This window comes from Macrobrachium nipponense, chromosome 3 (genome assembly GCF_015104395.2).
Source record: "Macrobrachium nipponense isolate FS-2020 chromosome 3, ASM1510439v2, whole genome shotgun sequence".
Lineage (NCBI taxonomy): Eukaryota > Metazoa > Arthropoda > Malacostraca > Decapoda > Palaemonidae > Macrobrachium > Macrobrachium nipponense.
In genome coordinates, this window is record NC_087202.1 from 105,905,317 (window position 1) to 105,915,699 (window position 10,383).

Sequence of the window (10,383 nt, forward strand, 5' to 3'; positions counted from 1 at the left end):
CACCCATATATATATATATATATATATATATATATATATATATATATATATATATATATATATATATGTGTGTGTGTGTGTGTGTGTATATATATATATATATATATATATATATATATATATATATATATATATATATATATATATATATATATATATATATAAATGGATGTATGTGTGTAGGAGTGTGTGTGTCCACATACACTTTTACATGCATTGGGCAATTTCAACCAAACTTGGTATACATATCTTAGCATCAAGGGAAAGAATATTATGGGGGTAAGACATCACCGGCACCAAAGGGGGGGTTGTTGGGAAGGGGGTTGGAAAGGGAGAAAATAAAGATACCTGAAAACGCCAGATATAAGTGCCTAATCCATAGTTTTTGAGGTCGTTGAGATAAATAATGACTCTCCCAATGCCCTTCAAGTCCATGTTCAACCCCAGGGAGGGGTGTGAAAAGGGGTGGGGGGAAAGGGCGGTGTAAAATTAGCCGAAAACGACAGATATTAGTGGTTAATACATAGTTATTGAGGTCGCTGAGAATATTGACACTCCTGATACCTTGTAAGTCAAAGTTTAGCTCTGATAGAAAAGGGGGGTGGGAGGGTGGTAAAATCTACTAAATAACCAAAAACTACAGATATTAGTGTTTAATCCATAGCTTTTGAGGTCGCTGAGATGAATAGTGACACTCCCAATACCCTTCAAGTCCAAGTTCCGCCCCAATAGGCATAGGGGGTGAGACGTCTTCAAATATAAAATGTCAAAAATGCTGGGCAATGTAACTGAAGCAACTATCTGAACAGGAAAGGGAGAAAGTGAGAAAGAGAGTAGAGAAGGTTTGGGAGGAGAGAGACTTTATTCAGAGTTTTCCTGGGCATCCCTGGCTTGGTCAGCTAATATATATATATATATATATATATATATATATATATATATAATATATAAATATATCTATATATATATATATATAATATATTATATATTCATATATATATATATATATATATATATGTGTGTGTGTGTGTGTGTGTGTGTGTGTGTGTGTATGTGCGCGTGTGTGTGTGTGTATACATTTATATTTATAGCACTCTAATTTGTTAACCGAAATCTTAGTCCTTTGCTTATACTTTTACCATCAAATGAAAATACTAACAAATCCTTTTAAAAACCAGAGAGAGAGAGAGAGAGAGAGAGAGAGAGAGCCTTTGTTATGACAGGGGTAGGGAGCTTGTTTGACCTTTAATCTAATTACCACGGCAAACAAAGTAGGTGGAAGCGATGAATCTTTTTCCAAGATGGAAGTCTCAAGCTTAAACCATCGGGGGTCTGCTTAAGCCATTAATAAATTACTTTAAGTTCCCAGGAAAATAGAGGCTTCTCAATACAGAACAGCCTTTAAGTAAGTGCTTCTTATAATCTTAGGAAGAAGATTCGGACCTGTCCTAGATAGTGATTCCTAAGGGTTTTAAACCGGTATGTATCCACCTTTGCAGGTTGACCGTAAAAAACATGAACAAAAGACTGCAAATATCTTTTAAAAGATAAATACCACCAAGAGATGTTAGTCCTAGATAACATCCCACGAACTTTGTCAAGGGTCATATCTAGGAAAAATCCGCTCATTTTTCAGGTGCCTAGTTTCTGTGTTTATATTCATGGCAACTAGAAAGTGGAACAGTTTGACCCGGTGCAGTTGTGGGGGGATGGGGGGATGGGGGGGGGGGACTCTTTTGATCTTCAAATGTTTAACTGAGCGAGGGGCAAAGTCACTTCTGCTTCCTGATGACGTCTCCTGGTGGTGTCTGCTTCATTTTCTTGTTGTTCCTTCTTTCTTCACCTTTTCCTTTGACTTCATCTCTTCGCAATTTGATTTCCCTTTCGAGCTCTTCTGGGTTTGCAGTCTGTTGACTCTGTGTATGTTAGCTTGCAGATCAAGATTTGAAGGAAGAGAGAGAGAAATTGCAAGCAACCATAACAGATCTCTCTCTCTCTCTCTCTCTCTCTCTCTCTCTCTCTCTCTCTCTCTCCTTTCCTGTGAAGATTGTTGCTTCAGTTACATTGCACAGCATTTTTTACATTTTATATTTCACCACGTCTCAACCCCCCATTCCTATTTGGGCTGAACTTGGACTTGAAGGTCACCGGGAGAGTCTCTGATCATCCCAGCAATCTCAAAAACTATGGATTAGACACTAATATGTATCATTTTCGGTTATTTCTATATTTCACCCCCTTCCTACCCCTTTTCACCCGCACCCCCAACCCTATTGAACCTGAGCCTGGATTTGAAGGGCATTGGGAGTGTCACTATTCATCTTAGCAACTAAAACTATGGATTAGACACTAATATCTGTCGTTTTCAGTTGTTTTTATTACCACCCCTTTCCAACCCCCCGCCCCTGTTTGGTGCCAGTGATGTCTAACCCCCCACAGTATTCTTTCCCAGATGTTAACTTATATGTATACCAAGTTTGGTTGAGATTGCTCAATGCATGCAAAAGTGTATGTGGTACAAATACATATCCACACATACCTATATATATATATATATGTATATAGATATATATATATATATATAATCTATATATATATATATATATATATATATATCAATAGCTACAAATGTCTTTACAATTCCTTTAATATCTAAATTCACTTTACCTCCCAAATGATATATTTTCATATATGTACCGAAGGGGAATTTTTTTGTTGATAATAATTTCGTCCCCCATGGGATCGAACCACCGTCCAAGTGGACAGGGATGAAATCAGGACAGTCAGTGACGCTATCCAATCAGCCAACAGAGACGCTATAAGTTCATATCGATTCTGACCTTACAAATCACTCTCGATCTCGGTGCTTTCGTAATTAGAATCGATATGAAACCCCATCTACCATGTTAGCCAATTCGAGCGTTTGACAGCACGTAGCCTTTTGTTATGAATAATTATCACATCGAACCGGGATCCATTTATATATCAATTCAAGCTACAAATGTCCTTTAATATCTAAATTCACTTTACCTCCAAATGATATATTTTCCTATATCGATACGAGGGAAATTTTTTAGTTGATTACTAATTCGTTCCCCCATGGGATCGAACACCGTCCAATTTGGACGGGGACGAAAGACAGGACAGTCATGACGCTATCAATCAGCCAACAAGACGGCTAATAAGTTTCATATCGATTTCTGACCTTACAAAATCCCCTCGATCTTCGGTGGCTTTCGTAATTAGAATCGATAGGAAACCACGTCTACCATGTTAGCCAATTCGAGCGTTTGACAGCACATAGCCGTGTTATGAATAATTATCACATCGAACCGTGGGATCCATTTTATATATCAATTCAAGCTACAAATGTCCCTTTAATATCTAAATCACTTTACCTCCCAAATATATATTTTCATATATGTACCGAGGGGAATTTTTTTTTTTTTAGTTGATAATAATTTCGTCCCCCCATGGGATCGAACCACTGTCCAAGTGGACGGGGACAAAAATCAGGACAGTCAGTGACGCTATCCAATCAGCCAACAGACGCTATAAGTTCATATCGATTCTGACCTTACAAATCACCCTCGATCTCGGTGCTTTCGTAATTAGAATCGATATGAAACCCCATCTACCATGTTAGCCAATTCGAGCGTTTGACAGCACGTAGCCTTTTGTTATGAATAATTATCACATCGAACCGTGATCCATTTATATATCAATTCAAGCTACAAATGTCCTTTAATATCTAAATTCACTTTACCTCCCAAATGATATATTTTCATATATGTACCGAAGGGGAATTTTTTAGTTGATAATAATTTCGTCCCCCCATGGGACGAACCACCGTCCAAGTGGACGTGGACGAAATCAGGACAGTCAGTGACGCTATCCAATCAGCCCAACAGAGACGCTATAAGTTCATATCGATTCTGACCTTACAAATCACCCTCGATCTCGGTGCTTTCGTAATTAGAATCGATATGAAACCCCGTCTACCATGTTAGCCAATTCGAGCGTTTGACAGCACGTAGCCTAATTACAAAAGCACCGAGATCGAGGGTGATTTGTAAGGTCAGAATCGATATGAACTTATAGCGTCTCTGTTGGCTGATTGGATAGCGTCACTGACTGTCCTGATTTCGTGTGTGTGTGTGTGTGTGTATGTGTGTGTGTGTAATGTTTCATATTTAATAATATATCTATTTATCTCTGTCTACCATATTTGTAATATATATATATATATATATTATATATATATATATATATATATATTTTTTTTTTTTCATAAGCACACACGGACAATATTATATATATAGTGGGGTGTTTGGCCTTTTGCATAAATCCTAAGGCATTTTCAGCCAAACATAGAGAGGATTCCATCAGAGAAAATGATAGAATATTTAAATATAAGTACTCCTTAATTTTTGTCAGTTATGATAATATTATTTGTCAGATATCTTAACATTTTAATGAACTCTTAAAATAATTTTGTCATTACAAAGTAATTCCCTGAGATTACTCGTATCCTCAACACGTAATGTCTCTAGAATCCTATCGTCCTTGAAGCATACTGCCCACGGAATCTTATTGTCTTTAATATATACAGCCCGCAGGATCTTCTTTCCTTAACGTATGTTGCCTGCAGAATCTTGTTGTCCTTAACATATGCTGCTTGCAGAATCTTGTTGTCCTTAACATATGCTACCTGCAGAAACTTGTTGTCCTTAACACATGCTGCCTGCAGAATCTTGTTGTCCTTAACATATGCTGCCTGCAGAATCTTGTTTTCCTTAACATATGCTGCCTGCAGAATCTTGTTTTCCTTAACATATGCTGCCTGCAGAATCTTGTTTTCCTTAACATATGCTGCCTGCAGAATCTTTTTGTCCTTAACATATGCTGCCTGCAGAATCTTTTTGTCCTTAACATATGCTGCCTGCAGAATCTTTTTGTCCCTAACATATGCTGCCAGCAAAGTCTTTTTGTCCTTAACATATGCTGCCTGCAGAATCTTTTTGTCCTTAACATATGCTGCCTGCAGAATCTTTTTGTCCTTAACATATGCTGCCTGTAGAATCTTTTTGTCCTTAACATATGCTGCCTGCAGAATCTTTTTGAACTTAACATATGCTGCCAGCAAAGTTTTTGTCCTTAACATATGCTGCCTGCAGAATCTTTTTGTCCTTAACATATGCTGCCTGCAGAATCTTTTTGTCCTTAACATATGCTGCCAGCAGAATCTTGTTTTCCTTAACATATGCTGCCAGCAGATCTGATCCTTCCCAACATTAATGCTGCCTGCAGAAGTCTTTTTGAACTTAACATATGCTGCTGGCAGAATCTTGTTTTCCTTAACATATGCTGCCTGCAGAATATATATTTGTCCTTAACATATGCTGATTGCCGAATCTTTTTGTCCTAACATATGCTGCCTGCAGAATCTTTTTGTCCTTAACATATGCTGCCTGCAGAATCTTTTTATACTTAACATAGGCTGCATGCAGAATCTTTTTGTCCTTAACATAGGCTGCGTGCAGAATCTTTTTGTCCTTAACATAGGCTGCGTGCAGAATCTTTTTGTCCTTAGCATAGGCTTCCTGCAGAATCTCTTTTTATCAACATATGCTGATTTTTGCAGAATCTTTTGTCCTTAAACTATGCTGATTGCAGAATCTCTTAACATAGGATGATTGCAGAATCTCCTTACATATGCTGATTGCAGAATCTTTTTTTCCTTAACACTATGCCTTCATATGCGAATTAGTGTTTTGTCCTTAACATATGCTGCCTGCAGAATCTTGTTTTCCTTAACATATGCTGCTTGCAGAATCTTTTTTTCCTTAACATATGCTGCCTGCAGAATCTTGTTTTCCTTAACATATGCTGCCTGCAGAATCTTGTTTTCCTTAACATAGGCAGATTGCAGAATATTTTTGTCCTTAACATAGGCTGCCTGCCGAATCTTTTTGTCCTTAACATAGGCTGATTGCAGAATCTTTTTGTCCTTAACAGAGGCTGCCTGCAGAATCTTTTTGTCCTTAACAGAGGCTGCCTGCAGAATCTTTTGTCCTTAACAGAGGCTGCCTGCAGAATCTTTTTGTCCTTAACATAGGCTAGGCTGCCTGCAGAATCTTTTTGTCCTTAACATAGGCTAGGCTGCCTGCAGAATCTTTTTGTCCTTAACATAGGCTGCGTGCAGAATCTTTTTGTCCTTAACATAGGCTGCCTGCAGAACCTTTTTGTCCTTAACATAGGCTGATTGCAGATCTTTTTGTCCTTAACATATGCTGCCTGTAGAATCTTTTTGTCCTTAACATAGGCTTGGCTGCCTGCAGAATCTTTTTGTCCTTAACATAGGCTAGGCTGCCTGCAGAATCTTTTTGTCCTCAACATGGCTTGGCTGCCTGCTTAGAATCTCCTAACATAGGCTTGGCTGCCTGCAGAATCTTTTTGTTTTGTCCTTAACATGGCAGGCTGCCTGCAGAATCTTTGTCCTTAATCATAGGCTAGCCTGCGAATCTTTTTGTCATTAACAGAGGCTAGGTCTGCCTGCAGAATCTTTTTGTCCTCAACATAGGCTGGCTGCCTGCAGAATCTTTTTGTCCTCAACATAGGCTTGGCTGCCTGCAGAATCTTTTTGTCCTTAACATAGGCTTGGCTGCCTGCAGAATCTTTTTGTCCTTAACATAGGCTAGGCTGCCTGCAGAATCTTTTTGTCCTTAACATAGGCTAGGCTGCCTGCAGAATCTTTTTGTCCTCAACATAGGCTTGGCTGCCTGCAGAATCTTTTTGTCCTAACATAGGCTAGGCTGCCTGCAGAATCTTTTTGTCCTCAACATAGGCTTGGCGCCTGCAGAATCTTTTTGTCCTCAACATAGGCTACTGCAGAATCTTTTTGTCCTCAACCTAGGCTGATTGCAGAATCTTTTGTCCTTAACATAGGCTAGGCTGCCTGCAGAATCCTTTTTGTCTTCAACATTAGGCTACCTGCAGAAATCTTTTTGTCCTCAACCTAGGCTGATTGCAGAATCTTTTTGTCCTTAACATAGGCTAGGCTGCCTGCAGAATCTTTTTGTCCTTAACATAGGCTACCTGCAGAATCTTTTTGTCCTTTACATAGGCTGCCTGCAAATTTTTTTTTTCCTTAACATAGGCTGCCTGCAGAATCCTTTTGTCCTTAACATAGGCTGCCTGCAGAATCCTTTTGTCCTTAACATAGGCTGCCTGCAGAATCTTTTTGTCCTTAACATAGGCTGCCTGCAGAATCCTTTTGTCCTTAACATAGGTGCCTTGCAGAATCTTTTTGTCCTTAACATATGATGATTGCAGAATTCTTTTTGTCCTTAACATATGCTGCCTGCAGAATCTATTTGTCCTTTTGTACTTAACATATGCTGCCTGCAGAATCCTTTGTCCTTAACATATACTGATTGCAGAATCTGTTTGTCCATAACATATGCTGCCTGCAGAATCTTTTTGTCCTTATTATAGGCTGCCTGCAAAATCTTTTGTCCTTAACATATACTGATTGCAGATTCTTTTTGTCCTTAACATATGCTGATTGCAGAATCTTTTTGTACATAACATATGCTGCCTGCAGAATCTTTTTGTCCTTACATATGCTGATTGCAGAATTTTTTTTCTTTTTTTTTCCTTCACATACTGATTGCAGAATCTTTTAGTCCTTATATGCTACCTGCAGAATCTTTTTGTCCTTACATATACTGATTGCAGAATCTTTTTTGTCCCTACATATGCTACCTGCAGAATCTTTTTGTGCCTAACATATGCTGCCTGCACATCCTTTTTGTCCCTAACATATGCTGCCTGCAGAATCCTTTTTTATCCCAAACATATCTGCCTGCAGAATCCTTTTTGTCCCTAACAATTTTTATTAACTATCCTGCAGAATCTTTTTGTCCCTTAAACATATGCGCCTGCAGAATCTTTTTTGTCCCTAACATATAACTACCTGCAAGAATCTTTTTTATCCTTAACATATGCTGCCTGCAGAAGCCCCTTTTACCCTAACTATCTAAGCCCCAACCCCCCCAAACCGCAAAGAATCCTTTGTTTTTATCCTTAACATTCTGCCTGCGAATCTTTTTGTCCCTAACATATACTACCTTTTTTGCATTAATCTTTTTGTCCTTACATATTTTTGCCTTCCTGCAGAATCTTTTGTCCCCCCCCCCTAACATATACTACCTGCAGAATCTTTTTATCCTTAACATTGCTGCCTGCAGAATCCTTTTGTCCCGAACCATATGCTGCCTGCAGAATCTTTTTTGTTCCTTAACATAATTACTCCTGCAGAATCCTTTTTATCAATTAACATATGGTTTTTGCCTGCAGAATCTTTTTGTTCCTTAACAATTTTTAATTAACTCCTGTCAGAATTCTTTTTGTCCCTTAACATTGCTGCCTGCGAATCTTTTTGTCCTAACAATTAATGCTTTTTTTGGCCTGCCAGAATCTTTTTGTGCCTAACATATGCTGCCTGCAGAATCTTTTTGTCATAAACAATATACTCCTGCAAATCTTTTTGTCCCTTAACATATGGCCTGCCTTGCAAGACCTCTTTTTTAATCCCTTAACATATGCCTGCCTTTTTGCAAATCTTCTTTTTGTCCCTAACATATGCCTGGCCTTTTTGTCATAATCTTTTTGTCCTAACATATGCTGCCTGCAGAATCTTTTTGTCCTAACTATGCTGCCTGCCGAATCTTTTTGTGTCCCCCCTAACATATGGCTAACCTTTTTGCAGAATCCTTTTTGTTTGCCTTAACATATGCTTTTTGCCTGCAAGAATCTTTTTGTCGCCCTAAACATACACCTGCAGAATCTTTTTGTCCTAACATATGCTGCCTGCAGAAATCTTTTTGTCCCTAACATATTGCTGCCTGCAGAATCTTTTTGTCCTAATCATTTTTATTTCTACCTGCAGAATCTTTTTTTGTCCCTAACATATGCTGCCTGCAAATCTTTTTGTCCCTAACATATGGCTGCTGCAAGAATCTTTTTGTGCCTTAACATATGCTGGCCTGCGAATCTTTTTTGTCCCTAACATATGCTGCCTGCAGAATCTTTTTGTGCTAACAGTATTGCCCTGCTGGCAATCCCTGTCCTTTTTAACATATGCTAAACCTTTTGCAATAATCTTTTGTCCTAACATATGCTGCCCATGCAAGAATCTTTTTGTCCCTAACATCTGTCGCAGAATCTTTTGGTCCCTAACATATGCTTCGTGGCGAATCGTGTCCTCCTAACATCTTTTCTAACATATGCTGCCTCAGGACTTTTGTCCCCCCTAACATATGCTGCCTGCAAAGAAGCTTTTTAATCCCTAAACATATGCTGCCTCAAGATCTTTTTGTTCCCTAAACATATCTGCCTGCAGAATCTTTTCGTCCCCTACATATGCTGCCTGCAAAATTTTTTTGTCCCTCCCAACATATGCTACCTGGAGAATCTTTTTGTCCCTAACATATGCTGCCTGCAGAATCTTTTTGTCCTTAACATATGCTGCCTGCAGAATCTTTTTGTCCCTAACATATGCTTCCTGCAGAATCTTTTTGTCCTTAACATATGCTGCCTGCAGAAGCCTTGTTGTATTAAACATATGTGCCTGCAGAATCTTTTTGTCCTTAACATGTGCTGTCCTGCAGGAATCTTTTGTCCTTATCAATGCTGCTGCAGAATCTTTTCGTCCTTAACATATGCTGCCTGCAGAATCTTTTTGGCCTTATCATATGCTGCCTGCCAGAATATTTTTCGTCCCTAACATTATGCAGCTGCAGAATCTTTTTGTCCTCTAAAATATGCGCCTGCCAAGAATAATTTTTGTCCCTAACAGATGCTGCCTGCAGAATCTTTTTTTTTTTTTGTTTTTGTCCCTAAAATATGGCTGCTGCAGAATCTTTTTGTCCCTAACATATGCCTGCAGAATCTTTTTGTCCTTAATATATGCTGCTGCAGACACCTACTGCCCTTGGGAATTCATTTTCTTTAACATGTAATGCCTGTAGAATCCAATCGGCCTTAACACTTATTGCCCTGGGAGTCATACTGTCCTCCATCCATGGAGTCCTGTTGCACTTAAAACATACAAATTTCCCTTAGCTCATTTCAGTAAGGATCAATCATTATTATCTTGAATTTACATGTTCTCTTAAGAAAAATTTATGTGTAAATGTTATGAAGGAAAGGCAAATGAAAACCTTCCTTCCCTTGATGATACCAAAAGAATTACCTCCAGGATAGAATAAAACAATCCTCCATTACCATATGAAATTAAAATATATAGATGTATATATTTCCAGAGGTTTTGTTTACTCGGATACTTTTGACTTACTCGTGCATTCACCTTCATCTATG

At 38.4% G+C, this 10,383-nt stretch overlaps 1 protein-coding gene across 1 annotated transcript; it reads right to left on the reverse strand.

Moving 5' to 3' along the window:
- Positions 1-4,549: 4,549 nt before the first annotated feature.
- LOC135222468 (uncharacterized) lies at positions 4,550-5,164 on the reverse strand. Its single transcript, XM_064260555.1, has one exon. The coding sequence runs from the start codon at positions 5,162-5,164 to the stop codon at positions 4,550-4,552; it is 615 nt and encodes a 204-aa protein (XP_064116625.1).
- Positions 5,165-10,383: the final 5,219 nt, after the last annotated feature.

Excerpts from the sequence above, each read along its gene's own strand:
- LOC135222468 (XM_064260555.1), bottom strand. The coding sequence starts at position 5,164 with ATGTTAAGGACAAAAACTTTGCTGGCAGCATATGTTAAGTTCAAAAAG.